Raw genomic sequence first — 15500 nt, forward strand, 5'->3', positions numbered from 1 at the left:
CAGGTATACATCTGAAAGACAACGATTCTTCGTTTGGTAGTAGGTTCTATATCTTCTACTTCTACAGTCAGTTTATTCTGTCGATCCAGGAAGGTTTTATCCCATCCAGAAGATCTAGTAGCATTGTAATATTTGTTAAATCATTTGTTCATGCACTTTCTTCCACTGGTTTAAATGAAACAATTATATCTTAAACGCTTCATAATATTTTCAGCCTCGAAAGAAGGCTCCATCGAAAAATGACGAGACCATAGTGGAATATCTAAATAAAGCACACACAAAAAAGCTAAACAGATAATCTACCTAGCTCAGCTGGGTATGCATGTATATATTATCATATCTAACGCTTCACCATTTTCGATTTCACTAGCTAATGCTGAATCCCGTCGCGAGTTACTGACATCAGTCTTCGTTTATTCTCAAGTCCTAACAGTCTTAAGTAGAAACTACGATCGTCAAGCTTCAGTCACCAGCAGCCTCTTCATCTTCTAAAGTCTAAAGTCCACTAGACCCGTACTCCATTCAAATAAATTATGCATATCTCCGATTTTAGCTCTCACGTCATCACATTCGCTGTTCCGTCTGTAAGTTGGCTTTGACAAACCAATCTATTTTCACCTGCCTGGTCAAGCGTTCCCCAATAGTTGTTCTGTTCAAAACAATCGAAAGTTATAACTCTGTAGTCAGTCCGTCCTGCTGTTGCTGCACTTGGGCTTGTTGTTTGAGTTGCTGCTGCTGTGGCTGCTGATGCTGTGGTGACCTTTGCCGTGGCTGTTGGTGCTGTGGTGACCTTTGCTGTGGCTGCTGGTGCTGTGGTGACCTTTGCTGTGGCTGCTGATGCTGTGGTGACCTTTGCTGTGGCTGTTGATGCGGTGTTTATCGAAACCTGTAGAACAAAGCAGACGTAAGCAAAAAGTGGAAGAAATTTTTCGACTTTAAAAATATTTAAAAAATTATTGTTCTTGAACCAAGCAATCGAAAACAGAAATTAAGCCTTCATACATTTTCCTTAGAAAATAAATCCTATAAAAAAGCGCTAGGCTGACCACAGCCGCGATGTCCAGTATCCGTACAATTACAAAGGTTTGCCATTGAGAAGGGATGTGGCACTTTAAGACGGTATTCGCTAAGAGGAAAATCGAAATGAAGAAGTACTTCTGATGTGACACGAGCCATGTTGATGAAGCAGCGGGCCTCGGCAAATAGCTCTCAACTCTTCCAGTGTGCGACATAGATAAAGCATCATGCCAGAACGTAACTTCACGTTAGTGAACGTTTTTGTTCCGTGTGGCCGGCGTTCCACACAGAAAATACAGCCTGGCAGAAAGGAAGGCAAAGAACAGGTTGGGATTGTGCATATTGATTTCGATATATTGGGTCATTTCATTGAAATCTTTGAGAGTCGAAGGAAATTAATGGCATAGTGGTGTTCCGCTAGAACACAGATATCGAAGATGAGGGAAAGCCAATAGCCGTCCTAGAGATGTCTGTCAGATGGAGAGATTGTGGTATTAGCATCGTACAGTATCTCGTAAATTGAAATAGTTCATTTATGAGACGAATGAAAATCTAAAGTGCTAATTTAATGGCTACGAGGATAAAATGCGTTATTTCTTTATGCAGACATACATCTTTTTATCTATAGGTAGATAACGGTTCTGGAGGTTGGCCACATTCATGTCTAAGTTAGCCAAAGTAAATAGAAGCATACTCATTATAGTTAAATTCGTATTTTTCGTGGAAACGTAGACACGGAACATCACATTCATTAGAGCCAATACCGTGAAAGCGAAGTAGACACACATTAAGTATTCGGTTCCTCAAAAACTGTTTGAGCCACTCTATCACTTCTACTTTTCGCACACTGTCGTCTTGAGGCTTTTTTTTTGATGCTTTATAAAATACTTGGATAGAAGTAGATAGCATTTGCGCTATAACGCACACGCCGATGGTAGGCTATTACCCTATCTATTCAAGCCTAGATCTCGAAGCTGTAATAGATCTAGCTATCGAAATCATTCTCATTTCTCGAACGACGATTTCTTGCTTGCTCAGTGATATTTTACAAAAATACGCCCAAAAGCGTTTATAAGAAGCTACCCAGGTATGCTGTATTGGGGTTCGGATTTGTCCTGCCAATACTTAGCATCATAGGTCGGTCTTTTATTTTCATAAAACGCATGTGCTTTAGTACCTTTACTAATTTCACTTCTGAAGGCATATACGTATTACGCACTCTTTGATAAGGTCTAATTTACTCAACGATTGAATTAAAGTCGAGATAGGTGTGCGCTTTGGTAGCGATAATTGGCTAGCGAGTTGCCCATGTTCTGTACGTTGTCCAAAAATCCTCTACAATTTGCTACGGAACGGCGATTTCAGTTACGATTGAAACGTATTTTGCTTCATCAGACCCCCTCAAAATTTGTACGTATAAAATTGTCGCACTGGAGAGCTCAGCAGGTAATAAGAGCGCTTTAAGTGGATATCTCCGGATTTTCTTCGTATTCACATAGGCTAACTACGGTAAAGATCATCGATCGGTTAAATGTGTTATTTACTTCGGACCTAGGTATTCTGCAATGATACAATTTTTTGATCTCGTTCCTAAGATGCTATCCATCTATTTTTTTAACTTAGCCAAAAGTATATCCACTTTTAGAAAAGTCTTAGTAATCCCTCGGAATAATGACAGCCTTTAACGAAATTAAAGAACTTTAAAGTCTAATAAGAGGACTCTGTTTTCACTTTATATTGAAGATTGCTGAATCTAAAAGTAAGATTCGTGATATAGAAACGCTAAAAATAACGTATACGTCGACGCTGCCTCCAATTCGCTCGTCATGTTACATATGGCTTAAATTATTATTTATTTTAAAAATGACCGCTGTGATCACAACGCTAACTGAGTCTGCATTTTCGGGAATGGTTATAATACACTACTGTTTACTACGATTTATTACCACTCGATTGGCTCGTAGTAGACGCCTCTACGGTTAGCAACATGGAAAATATTGCGGAGTAATAGAAAAACAAATTTATGAACAGGCTTAATATTTAATTCGATCATCTTTATTTAGTTATGTAAAGCAGTTCTCACATCTTGATATACCAACATGGATCGTAAACATATACGAGATACTTTGCCTGAATTGTCCATTTTGCGCGGAAGTCTACTTTGTTGGCCGTATAAAAACTATCCGTCTACTATACGCACATTGTTACTCACTATATTTTCAGAGCTATACGTTCGTACATTGTTTTTATAACTTGAATCTAATGACTTTTTGTATAGGACCGGTGTATTCAAGGTTGAATGGGTAGACACTCGTGCAATTATTTCGACCAGAAAGATCTATATATATATAAAGATATAGTTTTAATTGTGGTAAATAGGATGATTGACTATTGGCAGCTTTCGGAAGAAAAGATGAATACGTTGGTTTATTTAGAATAGGCTAGACTAAAAACCCGCGTACGATAAGCAGAATACCCAAACGATATCCCGTTGGCTTAACTCTACTTAACGTTTTTATTATGCCGGCAATTACATCGAATGTACGCATATTGTAAGTAGAGCAGACGTCTGTTCATTCTGTCTTTTCCATTGTAATTCGACTTTTTTCGGTTCATCTGAGCTGCTTGCTTAGTAATGTTTAAGCTGGACGATAATAACTCACAGCACCAGATCTCTCTAGCTGTGTCTAAGTAATTCAAGGCTATACTTCGTATGAAACCCCACAAATTCTGCCTTAAAACTTCACGCTTGTGTTGTTGACGTCCTCTGACGTTACCTTCGTTCCACCCGTTCCCTGATCTTGGCTGTAGCTATTCGTGTGCCGTCTAATTACCTGCGTCGACAGCATTTCCAGAGGCTTTGGTCGTAGGATCGAATCGTCCTCACTGATCTCAGGCACTTCCCAATGAAGTTCGTCATCAAAGAGATTTTCACCTTCGATCTGATTGAACAGTGGCAACACTAGGATGAATCCTGCACATTGATTCCACCAAAAAGTATTTCATAATTTCCATGAAACCACGAAAAAAGAAAGAATTTTTTTTTCGAAAAAGTCTAGACGCAACAAAAACGAGTATAAAACAAAAATTAAGTCGCTTTTGTCCTTGTTAATGGTCAGATTTGAAAATAGATAAAAGTATGATTCATTACTGAACGACAAATACCGTATCCGCCTTAAGCATGCCTTATATACGCGCTGTTTGTCTAAAAATATTTGCACATAATAACATTCTTATTGAGCTTGGTCCAGTTCTTCAATAAAAAAGTAACAGAAAATGAGGCGTGTGATTTAAGATAAAAGCCTACAAGCTGACAACGCCGACCTGTGACGCATTCGGACTATTCTAAAACACACTCAGCCTTAATAAATAAGAAGGATAAAGAAGAAATAAGGCAACGTATTCTTCTGGGCTTGCCCTGGGTCTCAGTTCTGGGTCCAAAAACTAGCGCAGTTTTCTTTCCTTGAGTTTTCAGTGCTCATTCAAACATCACAAGAACGTGTTACACTTTGTACACGCTCTATTATTACCTATGGGATTGCGTACATAATAACTGTGCGACCTTTTAGACGCTGCGGAAATATTTGGCCTATAAACAGACTGTGACTCATCTTGTATATCCAGTTTGAGAAAATGCATTTTAACAATGAATTGCTATTATTAAAAAAAAAAAAACAATCTATTATTCAACTATATCGAAGTGCTGATCTTACCGGTTAGAAGTCCTGAAACTAACGCAATCCCCAGGGTTGCTGTAAGAGCGGCTAACTGTTGAAGGGCCTGCTCTCGTCCTGATAGCCCCAGGCCGGCCTCAAGATCTGTGTTTAGCTGTTGGGCTTCTTTCAGATCAGTGCTGTTAGCGACAGGAGCTCGAGCCGGGTAGCTAGTATATACAGATATGAAAGATACATTAGGGTATTGATAAATAGTTTCCTTAGTACAAATCAGTTTTTATTCTTATTATTATATATATTATATTGGCAAGTGAAAAATTCTTTCATAATGAGATTTATTTGAAGCGTTTCTGTGCAAAAATATATAAGTCGAATCTTCGTTCGGTCGAAATTTCTTATATGACGAATGGTTATTAGAGTTAAGAAGTATGCTTTGATCTGGTCTTTTTTGGCTGAATATGGCCAACCTTGGCATTGTAATTTACCGATCACAGTATGCACCAGTCTAAACTGAGATGGTGAATATACACACTTCGAATTTTTCCGTTCGAAATCCACCGCTACAAATGAACCTATCTATTTCACAATCGTACCGTTCATAAAGCTGGTCATTATAGTGGGTGTAGTCGGCGCTGGCAGCGACAATAACCCCTATGATACCGCCGAAAACTCCAGGCATCCCATGAAGATTGTTCACGCCGCATGTATCGTGAATTCGGTAACGCAGAAGCATAGGCTACAAACGCAAAAACGAATTCATAGTAAACGTACAATAGTTTAAAATGGAAGATATTGTGATGACCATTAGATGCGATCTTAGGTTGCATTGTTGGGAATATCGTTGAGATGTACGAACATCGGTTGAGATGTACGATTCCGGTTGCAGACATCACGGGGTTTATCGTTCATCGAACTGAATCTTCTTAGGCTCGTAAAGCGTCTGTAGTTTGATGAACGATAAGAAATTAGTCTGGTACTTATTTAAAATGATCCATAGAAACGAGTAATATATAAGAAATGTCTATCCTACATATTCGTTTGAAGAATGAACTATACTAATATATTGTTAATTATGTTTTGACGAAAAAAATTGGCTTTAACGGAAAAGCCTCCGAATCACTTCTTACTTGAACATGATCCTAGCCAAAATGAGCTGCTCAAACCTACAAATCAATTGTCGTTTGGTAGAGTACCGTAGCAACGTATATTTGCATTACGTTTCGTGAGCTGGCTCAGACTTGTATTAAATCCCGCATCCCGAACTAGCCATTCTTAGTCAAATATTTCGACTCTATGTATGGTATAGATACCTGCAAATATCGATATCCAAGTGTAGAAATAACTCCTGCACCAAGTCCAACAATGAGAGCACCGTAAGGGTGTATCATCATATCTGCCGTACAACCTATTGCTACGCCACCTAAATATTAGAAATATTCCGTAAATTGAAATTTCATATTTTATATAGTCTCGACTACTATCTATTAGCCTGTTTTCTATGGCGACCTTCCAAATCTAACGTCATCAATCTTATAAAAATGAATTAAAGTAATAATAAAAGCCATTGAGCGTCCTTCCACATGGTGACTTCGATTCAAATGGTATCCAATTGGAATAACTTCACGAAAAGTCGCTTTTATTAATCATAACTTACATCAAGTAACTTTCAGCAACATTTCGAGAATAGTGGTATTCACGTATGTGCCATTGAAGAAATAATCCATTGATAGCAATTGGTTAATGTCTCCTGTTACCTGCGAGGGTGGCGTTCTGCACGTGTACCATTGACAGTCTATTGTGCTCATCGGTTAGGGAAGAAAGCGCGAACGTAGTCACGCAACTGCCGCACAGCGCCATGTACGTGTTAAGCACCGCCCGATGTCGTGCATCACCTTCCACCGAAATGGCATTAAATGATGGGTAGTGCATCCATAAAAATAGCGTGCCTACAACCATGGTCAAGGTAAGCCCAACGTCGTAATAGAACCGTCAGTTAAGTCCCCGGAAAAAACAGACCAAGGATATTTAGGTTTAACAATACGTTTCGTTTTATCTTTGTGAAATCCTCTTCAGCTCACGGGCGGAAAAAGGAGAACAGGAACTTACTTATATTTGCTACATTTACTAAAGTTAAGACATTTTGATTAAGTAAGAAATACATGTGAACACTTCAATATATTTCCAAAATATTAATTTCGTAGTTAGTTGTTTACAAGCGGAAATTGTCCACTAACCAATCATAGCAAATATATCAGAAGTCCTACTGGACTCCTCTTTCGTACTTATTTTAGCGTCTTTGCGATACAGCACAAATGTCAGAGCAAGGCCAAAATAGGCTCCGAATGTATGAAGGAACATTGAGCCTCCTACATCGACCGCTTGGAGTACGACCATGCCCAAGTGTGCGTTTATTGCAAATACCACCACCTATTGCAAAAAAGGATTTTAACGAACATGTAATAATTAATTCATATGCATTGAGAGCTTTCCTACACTAGCATTGATGGTAGGTACCTTGTCAAATGGCCTGTAACCCGATCATAAAGTGCCTTTATATTACCTGGAATTGTTCATCACATACGTTTTCAGAATTATATTACAGAGTATTTTACTATTCTGACTTTTCCCATTTTTCCTGGTCCTAGCCGCTATAAGGACAATGTCAAATGGTGCTTCGACCATTTTTCAATATACTCAAGCTGCGAACATAGCTACAAATGGACGAGAACACGCCAATGCGTGTTCACACATTAAGGCAGATGAATACGAACCTCTATGACGGTCATAACGATAAGTTGAAGTGGCGAAATCTTGCCAATAATAGCTCCAAACGACACCAACACGGCGGTGGATGAAAACAAACCTTCGATAATTCTGAAAAAATAAAAGATATTTATACGTTTTTTTTTAATTTTCTTTAAACCTCCACTTAAATACGATAGCTGCCGAACTTTTTCGTATATAAGATACCAGTAACAGTAAGAAATGCAATATACATATGTGGATAGTACGCTATATTTAATAAATAAGCCTACTTTAATATTTAATCGCATTAACTACATTGAATTTTTTTGAGTAGGCGTAGCAGATATGCTACTAATAAATTGTATTAGTTAACTCAAAACGAATTGGAGAATAGGAAAAAATCATTAAATGCTCGATACTAGGCGTGTGGCATTTAAGTGAATTATTTCCCGACTGTATGGAGCTACCATTTGTTACAGCTTGCAATACCGATAAACTTGCACAGCTGGTCCAATAATGCGGTTCTTTTTTTTTTTCGTAATATTTTTAGATTCGTTTTATGTTTCGAACCGACGTTTCCATGGCAACAAGCGATTATTTACCTGAAGGGAAAGTATTAAAATGGAAGCCGATATATGAGAACCAGGTCGCTGACTTCTGTAGCTCCATATGTAGTTTCTTAGTGTTTTTGTGAAATTAAAATTAATAATTATAAGTGTAATTTGTTTTATCAGCACCGTGTGTTTTTGTTATTATTAAAGTATGCCTGTTTGAATATTCCCGCCAGATGGTATGTGACTGTTGGAAACAGAGGCCTATTTTAGTTTCGTTTCCGTCCATGAAACGCATATCCAGCAGACCGAACCGACAAAGGGTGTGGGATAAAAAACTATACGACGTATTTATTAACTGCGCATACATTGTACGCGGTATTGTATTAATATATATATATATAGTATTAAAATAAATTCAGACAATTATGCAAGACATTTTTTTATGAATAGGATACTCTGGTCGATCTAATCTTACTATTATTATCAATAATTATATACGTACATTCGTATTACTTTGTACATCGAGAAAACCACTAACAAGAAACAATAAGTTCCTTTCTCAGTGTGTTGGTTGCCATCTAAATACTTTCAATTCATTCAAACAAAAGCGTGCGGGTCAAGACAACAACATGTCTCAAATTAAAGTTGACCAAAAAACATCGTGGCTAACTTGAGGCTCAAAATGTCGACACTGAGGTGAACAATACCATTCTATACGGATTGACCAACTTATACATAATTCAACAATGGACACCGCTATTCCATTAAATTAGTTTGTTAAAAAATTATCATAAGTGCGTTCGGCAGAATGTAGTTAGCCTTGCTAATAAAACGTCTAGCCTAATCAATGGAAAATTATTTTCTTTGCATATTAAACATTTGTAAAAACGTGTGGTTGATGGCGACTCAGACGTTGCTAGACATCTTTGAGCTTCCCAGCCCTCTGTCGGAAACCGCGAATGAAACCTCGGTACCTTTTTCATCACAGTCACCTACCGGATTTGAACCTGCGCCTAATCGCTAGATTAATTCGAAGTAGGTGTTTAACCCACCTCGCCACGAAGCGGCGGTGAGCACCGTAGTCGATGTTCGCAATAGACACTTGGCGAATACCAGGTAGAACATTTTTTTTTTTTCTTTTTTTCTGGTAGTGTTCTTTAGAAAGAGAAACATCGGTGAGACAATCTATTATAGTTGGACATTATTGCGAAGACGGACAAGCGAATGATTAAGTATCGGTGCTCAGTTATTAAAATTAGTACTTACACATGATAACATGAATCCCTCAATGATTAGCTGGAATTGTATGCTATAGGCCGGCATGATGAGATGACGAATACAGAGTGATACAAACGTAGATATACAATAAATGAAAACGTAAGGAATACAACTGGCAGGAAAATAAGCTCCCAGCTTGTATGGAGACTTTTCAGTTAAGCGATTCCGTCATTTGGGGATTTTTGTTTTTTACGTCAGTTTTTGTGCTATCGCTAGGCTAGTCTTACGTTAAATGTGTGGTATTGTTGTTAATTGTATGGTGAAATATGGCTGTACATATCCTAAACTCGCTGTAGAACTGCTATCTGCAGCTTGACATTCGCCACCTGTAAGAATATTTTTATTAATAGAAGAAGCTAAAAATTATCTACTAGTTTTATAAATCGTGTAGAATAATTTAGGTTGCTAGTCTAGGCACACTTGTGCATGGGCTTAGTTACCGTCTTAATTGATAGATACCTAAACTTCATATTTATAGGTGCAAATGGAAACATCGTCGTGGTGTCGTTAAATGCTTCGAGTAGCTTACGCTTCCTATAAATATGGATAATACAGCCTATAGAGGAAATGTCATGTGTCGGGTCGGCTGGGAACTACTATCCAGACTACAGCGGGCTGAGTTAGACCCAAATGTTACGACATGGCATTTACTTAGCAGCATGCAGGAACCAAAATGCCGTATTTCCTTGTAAGATATTTGATAGGTCAGTCTATTCCAGCTAACATCATCTAAGATACGATTATTCCATTAAGTACCGCTTCCTAAGAAAGAAGCACTGTAGACCACAGTCACAGTGAGAGGATCAAACGACTATAAAAAATCGAAAGGTCATTACTCCTTGTAACCGAATAAACAAACTGGTCGCCATCTGGCATCCCATCTAGCCTCCAGATGAGCTACTACTTAGCGACTTCTTTTTCTATTCACACTGTCACCACCTTCTTCTTCTTAAGCCTTCTTCTTAGAAAGTCCTTCTTCTTAAGAAAAAGATAAAAATTCGATTTAACGTTATAACGTGTTGTACAAATTAAATATTTAGACAAATGTGCGACTCCTAAAAATGGGTTTGTATGAAAATAGACCACTGTGAAAATGCTTCGACATTTGTTGTGCGTAACCCATGAAGATCGTCGACCGCTAATCATAAGCGGTACATTGACATGATAAACAATACGCTTGACCGTTTATCGTTTCTTTTATAAACGTTACAAATCTCGCTATAGCTTTATATATATATATATAGTACTACAAAGCGTAACAAGATAGAGCACAGACAGATCTACCACTGCACGTCGAAACAGCTAAATCATCTTCGTATAAGGTTCTCTCTGAACACATGCATGTAGAAATACTATATTAGCGTTTCGCTTTATCACAACATTAGTAATGATGCTATATCTCCAGTGTGCTTTTTCATGGTTTTAAATACAACAAACGTTAAGTGCCTAAATTACCATGACATACGATCTAAAGTTCCACGTAGATAGACCTAATGGTTCATATTTTGTTTCATCTAAACTAATTAAATGGAAGACCCTTGTACTTTTAGATTTTGTCCAATAGCTGGCGTTTTTTTCCCACATTATTACGTGACGAATCTATCCTGAATCTAGCTGTCGAGGCACAAGCATTCTAGATATGAGTTTTTGTAATGCATAAAAGTATTTCCGCTATTGCGTACTAAACCCAGTAAATCGTACATTTATAAAGCTAGGTACGTTTTGTTCGCGTAATAAATTTCTTAGCAGACGCCTCAGTCTGCCAAGAGTATTGTGTAGTTGCCGTTACTGCGAAATGCACATTAAAAACAAAATTAGTTTGTTCATAATTCAGAACTACATAGTATCTAGATTCTATCTATCTTAAGCTAATGAGCCCAATATATACTTAGGAAGAAATTTCAGGATCTGTCTGCCTACCTTTCAACACCAAGAGATATGTAGCCGTTATGGACTTCGTCTAGGGCCCCACGCACTAGGATAGAGGTCTGCATTGCAATGGTGCTTGACAATAGGGTGTATCCCGTCGCAGTGAATCCATGAAGTCGTAAAAAGGTCATTAAAAAGCCAAAACCGACATAAATCATAACGTTTATATCCTGAAACACTACAGGTCACCGAGCCAGTAGGGTAAAAGTAAAATACACCTGATTAGAATATAGCACTTGATAACCTCGTTGAAAACTTATAGATTTAAATTATTATTTACAATATAATCGTATTTATTAGCTGGCTTGACAATGCTAAAAGTATCAGCCTTAATATTTGACGCATACGAACTAGAACATGTTACCACTTAGAAATTCAAATTTTTTTTTTTTCGGCTAAAGCAGTAAGCTATAAGAATAACACAAAGTAGGAGAAAGAAGAACTCGAAAGCTTCCTAATGAATAAAGGAAGGTTTCTTTATTTACTTGGTTGCTTTATTCGAAATTAGCACAGAGCTCTGTATAACTGTGATAAAGACGTTTACGTTTTATTTTCAAACTTACGAATAATGCAGTTGATACTAATTTTCGATTATTTATCATTCTGAAGATTATTTAAGAAGTTTATTGTTGGAGCCGGTAATGCTCCTGACTAGGAGCAGAATCGATAGATACTTGCCAGCGTCAAACTAGTAAAATAAGATAGAAAAAAAAACCTACTTGGATAAAATTTCTCAATTGGATTATCTTGAGGATCGGCTCCACCAAAAGGTCGCTTGTACGAGTGCTTTGGATTTGTAGCGTCCGCCTCTTCGTCATACTTGACGAAAAATACCGTTAACAGGGTGAGCACCAGCTGGATCACGATCAAAGCCGCAGAGAAGTTTCCTTTTCTCCGTTCCATTTTTTATGTATATTTAAGATACCACCATAGAAAAATCTGGGTTGAGACAGCTGTAGATTGGTGGCCGGTCGACGTTTTTATTGCAGGACGCTCAACGCGCAGCTTCAAGTGGAAACAAATACTCTTTTGTCTTTGACTCGAAACACTTGTATAAATTCATTGGACTACATGTGATACCTGGCAAACGTATTTCTTACCGTGTACGATATAACAAGCAGGCACAGGGAAAGAATAACTGACGCCGATGTGTTGCGTGGTCGGCATGTTACTCTGGTCTATTTTGAGTCCACACTGAAGCACAAATGAAGAACATATAAATAAATCACATCAGTGGATAGGAAGCAAATAGTCTTTGCTAGAGTCGTCACATTTATCACAGCCATTCACTATTAATCATTCATTGTCATAGAACAATCAGAGGATTATTAGACCGAACTACTGTATTAGTGGAAGGAATAGACGACCTGAATAACTTAATTTTAAATATGCACTATTTAAAATATGGATGATTATAAGTCATGTAAACAACAGTTAGGCTCATATCTGGATATGCTGCTCGAGAGGCACGTTATTACCGATAAGAGTAATTGCATGTCATTATTTCTCCATGGGTCTTTTTAAGCCACTTACAATTCTATAGCTCGATTGACGTCGCAGGCGTGACGTTTCGCTGATCTGCTAACTACAGAAACCCTCGCAACAACAAGCAGCAGGAGGTAAAAACAATATTATTTCAATCAACGTGTTACCGAACAACACATTAGTTGGTTTATCAATTGAGCGTTTATTTCACTGAGCTCTAAGGACAGAGCCGATCGATTTACTCTGAAAGCAAACAATCGCGAAGCGTACCTCGTGTTAAAGATAAGCAAGAAATGTAAATGTTGATGTACTGTGAAAGGACGAATAAAAATACGGAGGAACGCCGGAAGGACAAACCATAACATTAAGTGAATGCGAAGTTTAATCGATTACCACTGAATTTGCCGAGATTGTTTGGAGATTAACCAAAAGTGATCTATATTATGGTAGATTATGTAGTAAATGCAAATATGCCAACAAGGCTCGTGGCTGTTACATGGTTATTAAATTATTAAACATCGAATCATTTGCCCGTAGGCTTATCTGATTGTCTCAGTTTGCTCGATAACGGGCGCCTGTATTGTCGGTCTTTGGACGTGTCGGCATTATATGCAACGGTATCAAACTGTTCAAAAAGATCGACATCAACAATAATAGTCGTACATTTGACGGCATAGTTTCATATATGGTATGAAAAATAAGTCGTATCCAGTCGCTCTGGCCACCTAGCATAAACTTTACCTGTAGTAAGCATATTCCGTATACAAGTCCTTCGATTTTACAATCGCACTGGCAGATCTACGGTGGTTGTGTCAATGAAGGCTATTGCGGAATTTATTTATGATCAGTAAACTGTTAGTGCGCTTTTATGTCTTAAAAATGTTCCTTGGTCAGTCATTGCTTTGAAAAAACGAACGATGACGTAGTAATTTAGGCACTGCCAGTTGTTATCGGAGATTTATATCAGCCGGTCGATATTTTATAATATTTCCTTGGCTTCGGTAGTTATAGTTCAGTCCAGTACCGCATCCCTTCTTGATATCTGCTAATGATAGGCATTATGATAAAAACCACGACACTTAATTGTTTGTCCATAACGATACTGTATTTTTTTTCATAGATTTCAAATGTGGAGTCAAGTGAGGCAGCTATTTGGGAAATAAGCCTTTCCGAAGCTAAATACCGACCATTTGCTTCACATGAGTAAGTGCGCTTTTGTCATTCTACCGGTAGAGTGCACCTATCATACATTACCTTTTTTCTCGAAGTAGACGCCGTAGGTTATTGCTCGTTTTTGTGCGGCCTTTGGACATTCAAAGAATGTTTCGATGAGGCAAGCTGGAAAGCTCCCATTGAAAACGCTTAGGAGTTCACCAAAGGGTCCGAAAAGCCATTTTTGAAACACCTGTATTTTTGACGCGAAAATTAACGACCATTTCAAATATCAATTGATAACTGTGTCGTTCATATAAGTTATAACAGTTAATCTCTTCTTTGGGCTTTTGCACTTTTCAAGCGGTTTGTTTTAACTTGCCTGCTCTCAGCCTAAAATGGATTTTACTGAAATTATGTTTATGCTGTTTTTTTTTTTTTTTTTTGTAAAAAGCGTACTTAAGCGACTCTTTGACGAGAGCACATTTACCAGTACCGCTTGACACACAGCTACTGTTCAGAAGGCTATTCGCGCGTTCCAGGAGGAATATTTTGAAAATGATTATTGAGTGGTTTAGGTCTACTATTGAAGATGTCACTGCGTTTGGTAACGGTTATGTTAAATAAATGCAACCGCCAGAAATGACATCTGCAGGTGAAAAGTTTTTTTCTTATAGTAAGAATCTCTTACGACACATTGCATGATAACGTGCGTTATGGAACGATGTCCGCAGGCCCCAGTCAAGAAAGCGTTTTAGGAAAACAAGTGTCTTTACCGTAGCTACACATCTATTCATACAATTTAAATAGTACAGCTGGACACAATCATCTACAGAAGCCTGTTTTAGATACTGCTAGCCTCGTAGACACTTCGGCTTCGAAACACCGTTCCGTTCATAGCTTCATAGCTCCGTTCATAGTTGGTCGAATCGGAACGTTGGGAACTTGTAAATGATAATCTGGTTGAGCATTGCCGAAGGTAATTACTAAATCTACGATATGTGCATGCTATAACGGTCAATGGCGTTGTTTGACAACGTTACCGTACCTTGAGACGGTGGCTGAGTGGGTGTATCATTTTTCTTTTTGAAATGCAGCCTGAATGAACGTCTATGTCCTCGTAAGGGTCAATTAACGAAACTTGATTGAACAGCCTTACTCTCTGTCTTCATATTGCGGGATTTAGTCGAAGCATAGAACTTTATTTATAGATTGACTAAATCCAATGTAAGAATTCAGTTGATCCTATCTATCTAATACCCTACAGTATATATAGTTCACAGAAACAATTCAAATTTAGCTCTATTTAGGTCTATTATTTTTTATTTAATCATGTCAGAGCCAAAAGTTATGGTCGCAGCACTAGATTAAAAAAGAAACACTTACCTTGCAACGATTGAATTGAACGACCTCCAGCTATTCTGCAGTCTCAATTCGAGCGTGTCAACCCCCCTAAAGTGAAGTGTCTCGCGTTCTATTTGATACAAGTGAGCAAGTGATCGCACACAAATTCACGTCTAGGCTGCGTTCCAGCCTACTGACTTCCGCGCACTTTGCGTTCCTTTTTAAAAAGTAGCTTCTACTGTAACTTTCAAGATCACTTTACAGCAACTTCCAAGCATATAACTTTTCAAGTCCAAATAGTGAAACAAAAAACGTTGATTTA

At 38.0% G+C, this 15500-nt stretch overlaps 1 protein-coding gene across 7 annotated transcripts; it reads right to left on the reverse strand.

Moving 5' to 3' along the window:
- Positions 1-3050: 3050 nt before the first annotated feature.
- On the reverse strand, positions 3051-15497 carry Rh50 (Rhesus blood group-associated glycoprotein Rh50). 7 transcript variants are annotated; one of them, XM_022815314.2, is made up of 13 exons: positions 15221-15496; positions 13937-14087; positions 12731-12925; positions 12298-12391; positions 11917-12202; positions 11189-11375; positions 7463-7565; positions 6926-7118; positions 6446-6637; positions 6002-6111; positions 5285-5427; positions 4731-4900; positions 3051-3991 (listed from the first exon to the last, which is right to left on the reverse strand). In XM_022815314.2, exons 5-13 carry the CDS (start codon positions 12098-12100, stop codon positions 3753-3755), a joined length of 1521 nt encoding a protein of 506 aa, XP_022671049.1. In that variant the 5' UTR covers positions 12101-12202; positions 12298-12391; positions 12731-12925; positions 13937-14087; positions 15221-15496; the 3' UTR covers positions 3051-3752. The 7 variants fall into 7 exon arrangements, with proteins under 7 accessions (XP_022671049.1, XP_086830787.1, XP_086830785.1 ...); XM_086974661.1 differs by adding an exon at positions 13424-13724 and having other exon boundaries at positions 11917-12391; positions 12731-12782; XM_086974659.1 differs by adding an exon at positions 13424-13724 and having other exon boundaries at positions 11917-12391.
- Between the last annotated feature and the right edge of the window lie 3 nt (positions 15498-15500).

This window comes from Varroa destructor, unplaced genomic scaffold (genome assembly GCF_002443255.2).
Source record: "Varroa destructor unplaced genomic scaffold, Vdes_3.0 BEIS01000007.1, whole genome shotgun sequence".
Lineage (NCBI taxonomy): Eukaryota > Metazoa > Arthropoda > Arachnida > Mesostigmata > Varroidae > Varroa > Varroa destructor.